The sequence below is a fragment of the Phasianus colchicus genome, chromosome 5 (assembly GCF_987193195.1).
Source record: "Phasianus colchicus chromosome 5, bPhaCol1.hap1.1, whole genome shotgun sequence".
NCBI classification, from domain to species: domain Eukaryota; kingdom Metazoa; phylum Chordata; class Aves; order Galliformes; family Phasianidae; genus Phasianus; species Phasianus colchicus.
This window is the reverse complement of record NC_143440.1, coordinates 17,613,233-17,630,276: the sequence shown is the minus strand read 5'-3', so window position 1 is coordinate 17,630,276 and position 17,044 is coordinate 17,613,233. Positions and strand designations below refer to the sequence as shown.

General features: G+C 37.3%; 2 protein-coding genes across 10 annotated transcripts in view; both read left to right on the top strand.

The window, feature by feature from the left end:
* Positions 1 to 3,632, top strand: part of CPT1A (carnitine palmitoyltransferase 1A) — a 36,758-nt gene extending 33,126 nt beyond the window's left edge. For all 3 annotated transcript variants that reach the window (XM_031609024.2, XM_031609025.2, XM_090140684.1), the window contains exon 20: positions 634 to 3,632. In XM_031609024.2, coding sequence (XP_031464884.1) covers positions 634 to 720 — 87 coding nt within the window. In that variant the 3' untranslated portion in view covers positions 721 to 3,632. The remainder of the gene's footprint in view (positions 1 to 633) is intronic.
* Positions 3,633 to 3,704: 72 nt separating this feature from the next.
* Positions 3,705 to 17,044, top strand: part of TESMIN (testis expressed metallothionein like protein) — a 69,679-nt gene continuing 56,339 nt past the window's right edge. For all 7 annotated transcript variants that reach the window (XM_090140688.1, XM_090140687.1, XM_090140686.1 and 4 more), the window contains exons 1-10: positions 3,705 to 4,217; positions 4,636 to 5,204; positions 7,412 to 7,529; positions 8,136 to 8,194; positions 8,294 to 8,452; positions 9,079 to 9,199; positions 10,881 to 10,957; positions 12,770 to 12,855; positions 13,452 to 13,523; positions 14,125 to 14,227. In XM_090140688.1, the coding sequence (XP_089996814.1) occupies positions 4,728 to 5,204; positions 7,412 to 7,529; positions 8,136 to 8,194; positions 8,294 to 8,452; positions 9,079 to 9,199; positions 10,881 to 10,957; positions 12,770 to 12,855; positions 13,452 to 13,523; positions 14,125 to 14,227 (1,272 nt within the window). In that variant the 5' untranslated portion in view covers positions 3,705 to 4,217; positions 4,636 to 4,727. The remainder of the gene's footprint in view (positions 4,218 to 4,635; positions 5,205 to 7,411; positions 7,530 to 8,135; positions 8,195 to 8,293; positions 8,453 to 9,078; positions 9,200 to 10,880; positions 10,958 to 12,769; positions 12,856 to 13,451; positions 13,524 to 14,124; positions 14,228 to 17,044) is intronic.

The following is a 17,044-nucleotide window of genomic DNA, read 5'->3' as shown; positions in this document are numbered from 1 at the left end:
GAGAAGGCAATGCTTTATGTTCTTGTCATTGATATTATTAGAGCTTCTTGTAGTAGGTTTTGTAATGTAGTTAATGATTTATATTTGTAATCTTTCTCTTCCCTGTACCGTTCATCCCTTAGAATAGTTTCTTAATGTTTAAGTAATTGTGATTTTTCATTATCTGTACTTGATGTTGTTCTTCTAATGGATTCGGGATTCTAATAGGAACTCAAATGCAATTTTTTTTTTGCTTTTTCAGTATTTTTAGGTTGTTTTATACTTTCTGGGCATTCTTTTGAGTTGTGAGAAATGGCTTAGATAAAATCATCTTGTATGAATTAGATGTTTTTGGTTTTGTTTTTTTAAAGTAATGATACAAAGCTATTGACACATTTAATTTCAAAGGTAGATTCTCAGTTCTGTGTGTAAAAAACATAACATAACAGCATAATGTAAAACTTACCAGTCAGTAAAACCTGGATTAATTTATATAGCCTTAGAATTTTTGTAGTTTAAATTACGTGTTTTATGGTAATATATGTGATCTAAACCTGTGTGCCAAAGTTACAAAATATTAAAATTCTTTCTTTTGCTTATAAGATAACTGTTACCAGACAGCACAGCTCATTGTATTTTTATTTATTTATTAAGGATTCTCATCGCTTTGGAAAGAACATCCAGAAAGCAATGGTTGACATCATGGGTTTGTTTCAACCTCCTAAAAACTGTACCAAATGATTTGGGTTATTGCCACGAAGCAAACTTCCATTGTTGGGATGGAAACTCTTCTGAACAGCAAATGAAAGCATGGTTTGCAACAACACTAGCTGGTGAAGAATCTGAGTCACATCGTGTTGATCTTCTTTGAAAACCTTAGCCATGGTTTGAATGTTTCATGATTATTATTTTTTTTAGTAGTTTGGAAGCATTTAGTTCCACAAAGGGCAACTTCTGAAATCTTATACATTTCTAGGGATGAAGTATACCACTATTGCACGAAGGCATGTATATTCTAATTCCTTCAGTTTTCTCTCATTTTTTTTCTTGTTCTTAAAATTAATTGAGTCCACTTGTTCCAGAATGGAAGGGATAAAACATATCAAGTCTTAAACTCAAAGCCTTCAAAAGATTTGATTTGGTATGCATCAATAGCAGAATGTTCTTCAGAGTATCTGCTGCTTTATTTCAACAAATGACAACACTTCTGGCTGTTTACCCTCATTAACTACTTTAAAGGTAATTTCTTCATAAGATTAGAAAAAAAACCAAAATGATAACCTAGTGCAACACACCCAACTGGTGTGTTTCTTTTTGGGAAGAAGTATGCGCTACAGTGAAGTAGTAAAATATGCAAATTAGCAGGTAATAAGACTTTTCTTATTATTTATAAGCATGTTTGGCACATGATTGATTTTTATATCCATATAAATGAACCTGTGTGCTTGTTCATGCCAGTGCCTTAGTAAAAGAAATACCCTAAACACGGGAGAAAAGCTTATGCTGGGAGTCGGTTTTACATTATTTTTGTGGAGGGGAAATAGCAATGCAGATCTAGTTCTGAAATTATAAACTAGGTGGCTATGATAGAATTTGCTTGTGTATGGTGCAGCTAGGTTCAAAGCTCTGATGAGATGATCTCCTCATACATGGCAAAGACCATTCTCTAAGGTGCAGGAGTAACTTTTCAGAGCTATAGATACTCATGATCTCATTTAGCTGAGTGGTGTTAGTGATTCGCTGAGAGAAGAGTTTCTGGGAATGTAAATATATTTAAACTCAAACCTGTTAGATAATCTATGAATCAAGGCTGCATGTAGAGGCTGAGCAATTGCAGTTTGCTAGGTTTCAGCTTGAAAGGACCAGAATTGCATGGTCAGCTCTCTGCATGAAACAGGCTGTGAAGGCAATGGAAAGTAGCTCCAGAATGGGGAAATTAGGGCCTTCTCAAACCTCTTCTGAGTGGCCCTTTGTGTCAGGCGGTTTCTGAAAGATGCAGCAAAAATGGGGGTGGAAATAGGGCAGACAATTTCACTGAAAAAGGGGCGTATTTGTAAGTGCAGAAGTAAAATGATTGCTACAAAACTGAAGTAACTCGGTGTGTTATGCTACTCTTCCTCAAACTTTATTGGTGTTGTTACTTTTTTAGATCACACGATACAATGCACCCATGAGGGCAAATTTATTTTTCTGGGAGTAGAAGGTACAAAATACTTAGTAATGTTGCTCCAGAGCTGTGCTAATTTTGAAAGCTCTTTGGGGGTGCTGTGAAACTTCTCATTAGGTTTTTTGGATTTCTTTTTCTGGCCAGTATTTCTAGCTTTATATGCCTCTACATGTGGTTGGTTTTTTTTCCACTCTGATCTAGCTATTGAAACACCTGTTATGTGTATGTTTGATGTGGAAAACCTCAACAAAGGTCCTAAATACATACATAAGCAAATACATGCTTACATAAATATAGGTTCCCCCATAGGAATTGGCCAAAGATGCTCATTATTTGATTGGATGAAGTTTGTGGGAGAGGAGACTTTAAAATAAGCCTTACTGCAGCTAACATTTACCAAATTACTGCATCGATGTTATAGTGATATATTTTTCTGGAGCTGCAGAAATAATGCACTGTTTTTTGTATTGACCACTAACCAGTCTGCGCTTAAATTAACATAGGGCTTCTAGGATTTTCCAAAAAAAAAAAGAAAAAGAAAAAGTTTAGATTTGACTCTCAGGTTTTAAATGTTTCATGTCTAATTGTATTTAGTGCAGTTATCAATGCAATTTTACATTCTTAAAGTACAATTGGCACAAAGTTGTTTTTTATTGTAAATGTTTAAAGGAGTGGTGTTAATTGTATCTTTTTTCTTTTTTTTTTTAATTTGAGTTAGATCATAATTCCTAAACAGATAGGATCTTATTTCATTCTTTAAGATGTCAACAGCGTGTAAATAAAATATGCTTTTTGGATGTAAATCTTAGAAATCCACAGTGAATGTAGGCTGTTAATAAATAATTTAAAACTTGATGTTCAATATGGTGTACATACCGTAAAACTATTTGCTTTTTTGCTCAAAAGCCATAGGAATGTAACTGAAATTACTTAGAATTGAATGAACTTTCTAGTACAGTGTACTTTATTGTTAATGTCTGTATTTTAGAAAAACTGTTCATCCATAACTAAACCTTGAATCACCTGTTCTCAATTAGTGAAAAGAGCTCTAAGTGAGGGATGGCTCGGTTTGGATAATAATAAATTAACCTGTTTGTTAAATACCAGTGTGGAATTGATGGAATCCTTTAAATATGAATTGGCAGAATTTATTATTTCAGCTATTTAATATGATGGAATAGCAGAAATTTGGTGCGTTTAGAGGCTGCCATTGTCCAGGACTTAGGTTATTCCAAACTGAATACTCTTAAGGGTTGGGCTTCTACAGGACTATGGAGGTGTGCAAGCCTGACCTTGAAAATCACAGTCCTAATTCAGCCTTTGTACCAATTGCTTTCTTGTATAAAATGTGTTACTTTCAGCTGTTTTTTATCTTGTTCGCTTACTCTACTCCTGTGGTTGGTTATTTACATTCAGTAGTCTATCCCACTGCTCTACCCTCTTCAGTGACTTCAAAAAATAAAATAAAGTTTCACAATTATCACTACTAAGTAGAATGTTTCATGTCTTTTGTATTTTCTTTCTGGGCTCCCTTGCTTTACTGGACTTGTGAAATCATTGTAGTTAAATCCAATGCAGAGCTGTAGCAGGACACTCCTCAGCTTATTTGAGAGATGTTTTATATGCAGATACTTTGCTAGTTAACAGAGAACGTGTTAATGAACAATTTTTCAGGTTCAACAGAAACAACTCCAGGTGGGAATAGCTGCTAGGAAAGTTTCAGTGAAACTGCCTGCAGGCTCGCAATCAGCACTGGTCTTAATTTGACAGTCGATGAGCTGTGGACTACATGGCTCCCCTACGTAATACTGCTGTGGAGTACATGGCTCCTCCCGTCAGGAGCGCGCCGCCGTCCCCGGGGCGCGAGCCGAGCGCGCGGCTCGGCCGTTGCCGCACACGCGCAGCGCCCTGTAACGGTCGGGCACGCGGCGGTTCCTCGCCTTCCCGCTGAGCGCAGGGTGGGGCTGGAGAGGGGGTGGAGTGAGGGGAGAGGGCTGGTTTCCTGTCGTGAGCCTAAGCGTCCTGTTGTTAGCTTAGCCCAAATCCAGCAGTTGTAGTGATAGCAGAGCAGGTGGGTCTGTGCTGGTGTCTTAATGCAGGCGCTGTGGAGCACGGAGGGCAGAGGGGTGCCTTGTCTCCATCTGACAGTAGTGACACGGGGAGAATAGGTGATTTGAGCTTACGGTGCTCAATTATACGAGAATGACAGTGTAACTGCTTCTCTCCAAGCTCTATGCTGGGTCAGATTTTTTTTTCCACTGTTAAAACCAAGCAGCTAAATTCTATTGTAAGCCCGAGTGCCACGGATGTTGTAACGTGAAAAATTGCAAAGTTGTTCTTATGCTAAAAGCAGCTGTTTGTGTTGGTTTGGTGGCTTTTCAGGGCCCAAACAGCTGCTTCAGTGTTGTATTTTTCAGTTTCATGTTAATTGAGTTAATTTTCAGTATTGCACGTACTTGTTTGGTCAAGACTATTTCATTCCCTTCTAGGATATCTAAGTTATCTGGAAGAATACTGTGATAGAAAAATGAATTCTCTTCAAGTAAATAAGTAAGATGCACCTGACTGTCTGCCTGTGACTATGGAGAATCAGATATTGTTTGACATAAGATCGGCTACAGATGATGGATTTCTAACTGAAATACTAAATCAGAATACTCCTGATAGTTCTGAAAACTTCAGTCTGGAAACCACAGTAATTAATAATCCTGTTGAAGAAGGATTGCCGTCTAGTCAAGGCAATCAGTTATATGCTATAAATGTGGGAGAGGCTTTGTTGGATCACTTTGAGTATCCTCTTTCCACTGAAAATCAGAGTACAGTAGCAGAAGTTGAAATATATCCACATGGAAACAATAGCTGTGACAATGAAGATCTTGAAAAATACAAAGGATTAAATCTTCCAGAAGAAGCTGATTATACGCATTCACCTTACCTCCCTTCAGATGGTGACCATTTTCTTTCTTCTGTAGTGACACAGCATAAAAATTGCAATGTTCCAACTTCAAGTGTTTTCTCTTCAGAAGGAGCAGTCAGTCAAAATGTTGGAGCCGTACCTGTAAGATGCATAAAATAATTATTTTTGTGTATGCTTGTTTGTAATTTATATTTAGAAGATCACCACATTAAAACTTGAGATGGGATCCATGTAGTCTTTGAAGTAATGTCATAAATCTTGTACTAGAACGAACTCTGTAGTGCACACAAATCAAATTAGTTTCTTCGTGCTATAAATAACATGCAGTGAACGTACAGTTCTGTTTGCTGTTCTTTTTTGCCTGTGTTTGGGAGCACTATTTTTAAATGGCTGGGTATTTTGCTTATTAAGAAAAAATGTTACCATGCAGTACCTGCTTCACTTTTATATATTACTGTTGGTTTTAGCAACCATCTGATAGTTGTACAAAGTGGAAACATAGAATGGCCCAGGTTGAAAAGGGCCACGATGATCATCTAGTTTCAACCCCCTGCTGTGTGCAGGGTCACCAACCACCAGACCAGGCTGCCCAGAGCCACATCCAGCCTGGCCTTGAATGCCTGCAGGGATGGGGCATCCACAGCCTCCTTGGGCAACCTGCTCCAGTGTGACACCACCCTCTGTGTGAAAACCTTCCTCCTAATATCTAACCTAAACCTCACCTGTCTTAATTTTAAACCATTCCACCCTCTTGTTTTTATGCTCCCTTCAAATGTCATAAAGCTAAGATGAGGTTTCCCCAGAGCCTTCTCCATTATGTTAACTTCTGTTCTTTAGTTCCACAGGTGACATGCTTGTCATCTTAGTGTGCTCTGAATGTGTTTGAAATTAATTTATTTGCAATGGTAAACTGTGGCCTGTGTTGTTAAATATCTGTAGAGAAAGTAGTTTTGTAAATGGTGTGCTTTGAAGGTAACATCATCTATATTGAATTAATTACTGCCTATAAAGACGCGCAGCATTAAACTTTTAGTGATGGTCAGGGGGTCAAATCCATCTGCTTAATGCAGACTATTCATACTTACAGTACTTAGATGTGCTTGTATCTTTCTTTATGGTTGTAGAATATCTTCTGAAGAAATCACCTAACTCAGCTTGTGCTCCGTAGGCAGATTCTGGGGGAATACTGTGTGTCCTCTGAGAAGTTATTTTGAAATAACTAAGTATACCAGTTGACGTTTCTTTCCAATGTAAATATTTTAATAAACATTGCTACTCTAAGGTTCAGAAATTCAAAAAGGCATTAAAACCCCCCAAAAACTAACAAAAATCACTTGGTTGAGAATTGGTCTAAAGTTTGTTTCTTGCGGTATCCCAACAAGGTGCCGGACTGAAAATCAGGTGGCAGCTGTGTGGCATTTCCCAGTGCCATTTCATCTGAAAGTGTTTGAAGCCTACCTTGACATTAACCTTATATGTTTTAGCTTGCTTTCTGATTTCAGGTTAAAGTTTATGAACATCTCTAGCTTCAGAGATTCTTTAAATGCATGTCCCACATTATCAGTAGTTCTTTAATAATCAAACTCTTCATTCTTTGAAACTATTAGTAAGTTTCAAATCTCTCAAGAATATGTATGATTAGGGTGTAGTAGTTCCTTTCTTCAAAGTCAAGCTGCAGGTAACGAAAATGTGTTTGGCTCACTTCTACACAATGGTCTAAAAATGAAATTTAGAATTTCTTGACCATCTCTTTTCCTGTTATCCTTATAGTTTACCACACTGAATCAGTTTCCTTCATCTGCTATGTTTCCTGGAAGTATTAGAACAAAATTATAACCATGTTATGAATACTAATTTTACTGAATTAAAGCCAGTTGGCTGTTTCTATACTGCTTGCTTATCCCCCTGAACTACTGTCTGTACTAAGCAGAGAAAGCAGGGAACAGAGATGGAAAAAAATTTGTCTGGTTCAAAAAAATCTTAGTTCTAATTTGAAACTACAAAATAGTTGGTTTCTATTTGTTCCATTTCTGTTCATCTACTTTATTATGGAAAATTGAAATGTAGGTGTTAGGTATGATGCTCTTATAGTTACAAAAGTATTAGATCTAAAACATAACTGCACACTGAACAGAAGGAGAAGAAAAAGTCACGTGTCAATAGTATCTGGTAATGCTGGTTATTCCGCAGCATTTATGTGCTTAATTATAATTTAGAAATGCAAATAATTTCCAATTTGAAGATCACTAAAAATCAGTTTCTGTTTACCTCTGTGTTTGTTTGGGTTTTTTTATTTTTAAAGGAGATGTGTAATATATAAAGTAGTTATAAAACATTCTTTTCTTCAGGTGTTCAGATCATTAATATCTCCAGCTGAAGATGAGAATAACTGTATTTATTATGATCAGTTTAAAGGAATCCAAAACAGTCCTATGCAGTCAAAAAATTTGCCAGATTGCTTTAATGGTAAGTGCCACAGGTGTCTGAGTGGGATTATTTATTTGTTTGTTTGTTTTATTACTTTATTTTAAGTCCTCTTACAGGGTTAGAAAAGGGTATGAATGTCTAAATAAAATAATTTCTGGATTTGGAAGGTTGCAGCATGAGCCCCTGCTAATAACGTTCATAGAGCTAAGAAAGTCTGGAAGGAGAACATTTTGAAACAGATCAGTGTTTGTTCATGTGTGTTCTTGTTGCTTCAGCAACAAAATTCAGGCTTACTTTTGATTTTCCCTTGTTCTTTATAATGCATTAAGTCTCCCAGCTGTTCTTTGTATGATAGCAGTACAGTTTTCCAGTGGAAGCTGACGTACACATCAGCCTCGCTAACGTAATGTCATTGCTAAATGACTTTTACCAGACGGTCATGATAAACCTGTTAGAGGCATCAAACACATATGGAAGCCTGTTTTTCCAAAGTCTGCTACAACAGAATATTAAATATTATAAGACTGTAAAAGCTGCAGTGACATCAAAATCTCCTTGATACTGTGAGTGAGTTCCTGGCATTAAAACCAAACAAAAGCAAACAGATATCTTAATAAACAAAACTTTCTTTATTTCTTGTACAAGAATGCTCCAGTGGTGTCTACGGCTTGCCTCAGACTAGTGCTTCTGTCTATGATGAAATAGTAAGTATGCATTTGATTTCTAAATTCATGATATACGCCTGGAATTCAGTCAAGATTTTAAGGAGTGCCTGTTAAGGTATAACACTTCTTTTTTTTCAGACTGAAGTAAGAGATGCAATTAGAAATGTTACGGAGAATCACAAAGATGGAGCAATTTTTCAGAATTCAAATATTGATGAGTCTAACTGCGAGTTATTAGCACTGCATAGTGTGGCGGAGGAACCTGAGTATTTACACAGAAATTATTCCAGCCCTCTGGTAATTTATGTCTGGTAACTGATAGAAGAATTATATGCTAAGAAAACATTAACTTGCTTGTACCATGCATGCACCAAAATCCCACTTAGTAAGTTTCGTGTCAAGACTGATTAGACAGTACTTTTCTCAGACTCAGAGACTAATTTTTATTTAGTCAAAGTGCTGTTTTACATATAAAATGTTATTTTCTATTTGAAAGCTACATACAGTAATATGAAGATTATTTCACAAAGGAACAGTCTTGATTTACAGTTGCATTTTAATAAATGTCATGAAACACTGAAGTGAAATGGGGTTTGTTCTGGGTAGTGAACTGAATGTTAGGCCAGCATAGTAGAAAACTGGCTAGAATATGTTATGTAAAGCTTCACAGAACAGTTTAGAGAATCAGGAGTGCAATCACCCTAAGTTGAAGAGCTACAGTATCACAGCTGCTTCCAAAGCCAAACAAATGGAAAGGGTCAAAAAGCAAACACTTTTGTGTACAATGATCCATTTGTCTGAGCGACTTCGGTGTGTGATGGTGCAGCTTTATGAAGCATGCTACTCTTACAAAAACGGTTCTGTCTATATGCTTAGAATTACAGTTTCTTAGATGGGAGGCTATCATTATTTACTTCTTCCAGATGATCTGCCAACTGGAAGGAGGTACTCAAATACTCTGCATAAAGGATTGTGGCACACAGGATCTAAAAACAATTCATCTCATTTCACAGTATGAAGACCAACGTAATTATCTTCAATCTGGTAAAATCAAAGTTAAAGTTGTCTCTAGCATGTCAGATAGCAGATCGTAGTTAACTTGCAAGTGCAGGTGTTTATTTTCTTAATCAGCAGTGAGCAGAGGTGAGATGAAGCTAGTATAGCTATCACAAGTTGTTTTATTTTATTTTTTAGTAATTAAAAACTAGGCCTTTAAATGTTATGAAACCGATGCAATGGATGTGTTGAGTGTAATTATAATTTTTAATATACAGATCAACTTATTTTATGAAAAGGCTTAGCAGAAAGCGCTTGCATACAGTTGCATTTACCCAAGCATACCACGAGGTGTCACTGTTTCACTATACATGAAGAGCATCATTGAGGGCTGCTGGATATCCTCCAGCCTTGGGTTTCCAAATGTCTCACAAATGTTTCTGTCATTCAGTGAACGTGAAGTTCCATCCGTTTTTAAAGATGATTTCTGAAATCTCAAAGTTCATTGTTTAGCTATTCAGATATTTAGTGGGACAATACATTTTCATCTTAGGAGCAACACCACTTAAGAGAGGTTTAAGTTTACTTAAACTTTAAGTTTGGGTAACCAAATATAGCTTCCACTGAAACATAAACATTACTACTTCACTTATCAGTATCTTCTTATTTCAGTGGTGTGTATCAATCTCATTGTGAAAACAAAGTCTTTCATTAGTGAGCACCATACACGTACTGCTCATGGTGTCAGTAGATGCTGAGTGTTTGAATCTCAGCAGATGCCCTAGTTATGGAGCATGTTTATTTATATTTATCAGAAGAATAAATCAGGTACATTCAAATTAAAGAAAAGGTGTCTATAAAAAACGTTCAAGCTCTCATTAATTTGCTGCAACATTAGGGAAGAAAAATCTGAGGAGAGCACCGACTTTTTGTTTGTTTTAGTTTTTATTTGCCCAAGCTTTATTTCATTTTACTGATCTTCCCAGTAAGTAAAAGGTGTAGGTCCAGAAGTTGTATCTAAAAGTTTCTTTAAACCTGGATTAATCTTGTAATCTCAGTAAGACTAATGGAGTAATGCTTACTTTTTTTCTACATAGCCTAAGATACTGATTTCCTTAAATGCAATGCCTCACTGGGACTTGCACAAAACTCTGTTCTTACAGCTATGGATTTCTTCATGGATTTTTGGTTGTTGTTTCTTTGCTGTTGTTTTTTTTTTAATAGGCTAAATACCTCCTTTCTAGATACTCTGACAGAATTCTGGAAATTCATAACAGAAGAGCTCAGGATAAACATCTGTTTTGGTCATTTTTCATATCAAAATATTATAAGTCTATGCTGTTTCTAATTAAATGTACTTAATGTCATAGAGTAAAAGCATCTGTCCTCATTCCTAGCTAAAAAATTGGTGAAGAGTTGAGTTCTTCTGTAAAGGAGTCTTTTTGTCTTGTCTTGTTTTCTTTCTCTAATTGAGAAAAACTTTTCTGAAGAATGAACTTCTAGGTCCTTCTTTGATACAATTGTGGAGTAAGTTTGCTCCCCACACTAAATTGAGTAGATAATGCAAAAAGACAGACACTGTCAGGAAATAATGTGGGCTAGTTTTTTTATTTTTTATTAATACAAAAAGTCGAAATTACCCATTTGCTTGTATGCTTATTTGAAAAAGTTGAATGCATAAATTAAACTTTACACATTGTGAGCAGTCAGTTAAATGTCATCTTTTCAGATGTGGGCAGCCCTGTAACAGCTGTACTGGGGCAGCTTTTGCCTGTTTCAGGTAATCTGGATTCAAACAAACAAGAGGTAAAGCAACTTTATTCTTGTCACATATAAAGCAGAGTATAAACTTTCCTTTTTTTAAAATAGGTTCTTGTGTCTAATGTTAGGAAGTAACAATTGTATGCATTTTCTAAATACATTTTAGCCAGTTTAGACAGGTTAGTTTTACAATCCTGTGTGCTTCCTATGTACAAATTTTCCGATTTGAGAATTTTCTGTAAATAATAACAGAATTTAAAAGTGCAATTCCAATTTTTCAGACTTGAATTTGGTATTTATGCAAATTACATTATTTCTGAGAACTATTCTATAACACTTTTGAGAGGTGAAGGAAAACACATTGACTTTTACCAGGAGAATGTTTTCTTCCAGTAGGATTCCTTGCTCTGTATTTGTTGACTAGGACTTAATAGTCAGTAAGTCTTTATAATTTTCTCAATTATTATTTGCTAATGGAATGATAGAATTGTATTTCAATTTATTTTTAAAAATGAAAACAGAAGACTAAAAATCTTTGCAGATGTTTGATTTCTCTTCTCAATTCCAACAGAGCTGGTAGCAAAAATCATTGCAAATGTTTACTTGTTAACTTCTGATTTGTGTTAAATGAATGTAATGTCAGTACAAACACAGCAGATGGTTTGTGGGTAACAGACACCCTCGTGAAAGAGGAAATTAAAAACCCAAGGGCCAGATGGAGCAATGAACTATAGAGTCTTTCATCACTAAAAGTAGAGTACTGACAAATTGGTGCCTAAACGTTCTAGAGATGCAGACAGGATTGCAGTTCTCTCTCTCTGATTTTATCCGCAGCCTGTTGTTCCTTAGATTTCTTCTCTTGCTTTAAATATATTAATTTTCTTCTTCCTTATTGGCAGCTATTGATAACTAGTTAGAATAACTATTGTTTACAAGTAATCGCAGCACTTCCTTGTACCTGTTCTACTAGGCTATTATATCATAGAATCATAGAATGGCCTGGGTGGAAAAGGAAACTAGATGATTATTGTGGTCAACCCCCTGCTATGTGCAGGATCGCCAACCACCAGACCAGGCTGCCCAGAGCCACATCCAGCCTGGCCTTGAATGCCTCCAGGGATGGGGCATCCACAGCCTCCTTGGGCAACCTGTTCCAGTCACCAAGCTCTGTGTGAAAACCTTCCTCCTAATATCTAACTTAAACCTCACCTGTCTCAGTTTAAAACCATTCCCCCTTGTCCTATCACTATTCACCCATGTAAACAGCCGTTCCCCCTCCTGTTTATATGCTCCCTTCAAGCACAGGAAGGCTGCAATGAGGTCTCCCTGGAGACCTCCAAGATAAACAAGCCCAGTTCCCTCAGCCTTTTCTCCAGCCCTCTGGTCATCTTAGTGGCCCTCCGCTGGACCCTCTCTGTCTGAAGAGAAAATAGATCTGCATTCTGTTTTGATGGCTGTTAGCTAATACATTTTGTTTAATTTGTTTAGTCTTCAACCAATTAAATGCCATATTGCAGCTGAACACAATGAACATCATCAAGTCACTGGCCAGTTTTTGTTGATTACTGCAATTAAAAGCAACTGAACTTAGAATTATCAGTACACTGAGAACAATGTGCAAATACTGCAGCACTGGTGGCTGTTCTTGATACTTTACACTGGCAGAAGCGGGTATCCTGATGTACTGAGCAGTTTCAAAGAGAAATGCATGCAGTTTTCACAGCCTTATGCTTCTGTGAATTTTATCGCTTTACGTGGCAAACAAAGCATCAGAACATTGTGTTACTTTTTTTAACTCACAGTAGTCTGATTCTAAAATATAATATAAGCAAGCTATATATATTTTATCTTGAACAGTTTGAACACGAATACTTACAATCAGTCGCTAGCACTTCCGCTTTCCAACCAGAATCAAATCTGCAAGTGAAAATGACTTCAGCTGGGTAAGATGCTTGCAACACTTAGTCCATTATGAACTTTGAATTTTATACTGACAAAGACTCTTAGACATTTTGTGTCTGCTTCTCATGCAATTTTGTAAGAGTGATTTGTGTACATATCATGGTAGCCATTATTCCATTTACTGATTATCAAGGCTTCCAGGGTTTCTTGGAATCAATGCAACTGTGCTGTAAATGTGTCCGAAAAACATTTAATTTTCTGAGTTAATTGATATGTTTTAAAATATAATTAACATGTGTTTAGCTCATATTTCTAACACTAATGGGATTCTTTTAATAAACCTTAATTGCAGATGATTTTTTAATGCAAGGCAGATGTGAGCCCGGTGTGACAGATTTTTTGCAGTTGCACTGCAGTTACTGGGTTCTGAGTAGTTGCTGACCTGTCCCTAGTAATGACAACTGGTGGATCACAGGAGATTGTCTTCTCTTTTTGTCACTTGTTTTTTGACTCCACAATTGTTAAGATAGCACTGCAATTGGTCACAGGGAGAACATTGCAAAGTTTCAAAAGTATAGACCAATTTATGATTTGTATGTTTCTTTTTCTTATTTTCTTCCTCTTTCAATCTGTGTAGCCTACCTTTTGGTTCGGGGATTACAAAGTCTAAGAAACCATGTAACTGCACAAAATCTCAGTGTCTTAAATTGTGAGTAATAGCTTATCAACATTTAATAAATATTAATAGCAGTGTATATTTGAAAGAATAAACATACAATAAATGTATTCTAATGAAAAGCCATATGGGGCAAAAATTGCTCATCTGATCTTTAGTTAAAGATCAACAGTTAATGTCAACTAGTATCTCACAAATTCACAATTCAGGGTGTAGTTGTGGATGACTAACATAATTAAAAACATGGAAAATATGAAGAGAACCTAGAAGGCATTGCTCTAGAAAATCATTTATAGTGTGAAAATGCTGTATATTGAAGTATCATTTCTCTATCTCACTTCTGTACAGCAATAATCTACATAACTATTATGCAGAGTCTTATTATGTATTTACATGCATACGTAAAATGCACACAGATGTGTACATGAGGATTAAAATTTGATTCATTTGTGGAGTGGGTGATTTAAAAAAAATGTGAAAATGAACGAGTGAGAGAGAAGGTCTCTGAGTATATTTGAATATGATTAAATAACAGAGGAGGGGTAGGAGCTATAAATTCTGCCTTGAAGTAGAATAACATTTAAAACCAGTTAATCTTTTCGTTTCTGAAGTTGTGTTTATATGTTGATTGTAGATATTGTGAATGCTTTGCCAGTGGTGACTTTTGCAACAACTGCAATTGCAATAATTGTTACAACAATCCACTTCATGAAACTGAACGATTTAAAGCCATTAAGGTAAAAATATATAAAAAATACTGTATATATCACACTAGTATTGTTTTTTTCCTCTAGATGCAGTCTTTGAAATATGTTATTTTTATACAAAATATCACCAACTGCTGCTGCTATATTTTTTCTTATATTAAAAAAATAACATTTTTCTCTTTTAATTTACTTTTAAGGAGCCTCTGATACTTTTGATTATAGCTAGTGGTATATTAATGGAATGATCTTGGAACAAAATGTGCAACTCTAAATTTAATTTCAGAAAATGTTTTCACTTGAAGGAAAATTTGTGTCCCAAGTCAGAATTAGGTTGATGATGTTGGGTGATGAAAGACTCAACATGAGCTGGCAATGTGCACTTGTAGCCCAGAAGGCCAACTGTATCCTGGGTCACATCAGAGAAGTGCAACCAGCAGGTCAAGGGAGGTGATTCTGCCCCTCTGCTCAGCTCTCATAAGACTCTACCTGGAGTATTGCTTCCAGTTCTGTGTCCTTCAACACAAGGGCATGGAGCTGTTGGAGCAGGTTCAGAGGAGGGCCATGAAGATCATCAGAGGGCTGGAGCACCTCCCCTATGAGGACAGGCTGAGAGAGGAGAGCTGGGGGGCTCTTCAGCCTGTAGAAGAGAAGGTCTGTGGAGCATTATATAGGACCTACAGGAAAGCTGGGGAGGGACTTTTTAGAAGAGCAAGTGACAGGATGAGGGGAAATGGTTTAAAGCTGGAAGAGGGTAGATCTAAACTAGATATTAGGAAGAAATACTTTACTGTGAGGATGGTGAGACACTGGAACAGGTTGTACAGAGATTCTGTGGATGCCTCCTCCCTGTAAGCATTGAAGGCCAGACTGGATGGGGCTGTGACCAACCTGGTGTAGAGAGAGGTGTCCCTGCTTATAGCAGGAGGCTGGAACTAGACGATCTTAAAGGTCCTTTTCAACCCAAACCATTCTATGATTCTATGAAATTATCATTTTATGAATTATTATTATTTTAATTTGCATATCCCTTGTAGTTGTCTCTACTAGTCTTTCTGGTTGACTAAACAACAATGCAAAGCAAAGCTAGTGCTCATCACAACAGCACTGAAACCTTTACTTCTGAGAAGCAGTGAGACTCCACATTTGGAAACTGATTTTATTAGTAGAATACTGAACAGTACGGGGGCTAACTTTTGTAAGTTATCAAACTGCATAATTTGGTCAATTATTTATTTTATACAAATATATATCTGTTATGTGAGGTTTAGAGTGAAAATGAAACATCTTTATCTACTGATACTCTAAAATAAGGACATATTGGTGGGTTTGTGTTTCTTGTGTGCAGCTCTCCAGATTTCTTTTGTATCATTCACATCATCTCTGGACTGTACAAGAAGTTCATTTAATTAGAATTTTGCTGAATCCAACCAGGCAAAGCCACACTAGTTTTTGGTATTGATATGCTACAACTGAGTTTTGAATTCAAATGCTTCTCAGCAGTTGAATTGGTGATGTTGTAGCAGTCCAAGCACTCCTTTCACTGCCGCAGATAGCATCATGGTAGAGCACGAGAGATCATTTGTCCTTCAGAAAAGCATATCAGTTTCTGTGCCTCTCTTAAATATTGTACGTAAAGTACATAGAATCCCTTTAGTCTGACATATATGGCATGACACAGTGAGATAGTAGAACCTGAAAAAAGCTGCTGTCCAGTGGAATAGCCAGTGCTGATTTCTGAGTATCAGCTTTGTATTAGACCATTACATGGTTAATAACTCTGAGATGCCTATAGCTATATATGGATGGGTTCATTTTTCACTGAAATCTTTTTCTTTCTGGTGAAAGTAGTATCAGCAGAGAGACAAAAACAGCCCTCAAAAAATAACAAATGGGTGGGTCATTTACAGAATCACAGAATCATCAAGGTTGGAAAAGACCTACAAAATCATCCAGTCCAAGCCTCCACATATCACCAATAGTTCTCAATAAACCATGTCCCTCAACACAAAATCCAAACGTTCCTTGAACACCTTCAGGGTCGGTGACTCCACCACCTCCCTGGGCAGCCCATTCCAGTGCCTGACCACTCTTTCAGAGAAGTAGTATTTCCTAATGTCCAGCCTGAATCTCTCCTAGTGTAGCTTGAAGCCATTCCCTCTAGTCCTATCACCAGTTGCACAAGAGAAGAGGCCGATTCCCAGCTCACTACAACCTCCCTTCAGGTAGTTATAGAAAGCAATAATGTCTCCCCTGAGCCTCCTCTTCTCCAGACTGAACAACCCCAGCTCCTTCAGCCGCTCCTCATAAGGCCTGTGCTCCAGACCCCTCACCAGCTTTGTCGCCCTTCTTTGAACACGCTCTGGGGCCTCAATGTCTTTCTTGCAGTGAAGGGCCCAAAACTGGACACAGTACTCAAGGTGCGGCCTCACCAGAGCTGAGTACAGGGGGACAATCACTTCCCTGTTCCTGCTGGCCACACTGTTTCTGATACAAGCCAGAATGCTATTGGCCTTCTTGGCCACCCCCAGGTCCATTTTCTCTACACAGTCTTCCAGCCACTCTACCCCAAGTCTGTAGTGTTGCCTGGGGTTTTTGTGGCCAAAGTGCAGAACCCGGCATTTGGCATTGTTGAACCTCACCCCTTTGGCTTCAGCACAGCTATCCAGTCTGTCCAGATCCCTCTGTAGGGCCTTGCTACCCCCAGGCAGATCAACACTTCCAGCCAACTTGGTGTCAGCTGCAAATTTACTGAGGGTGCACTCAACACCCTCATCCAGGTCATCAATAAAAATATTGAAGAGGACAGGCCCCAGCACCAACCCCGGGGAACACTAGTCGTGACCAGTC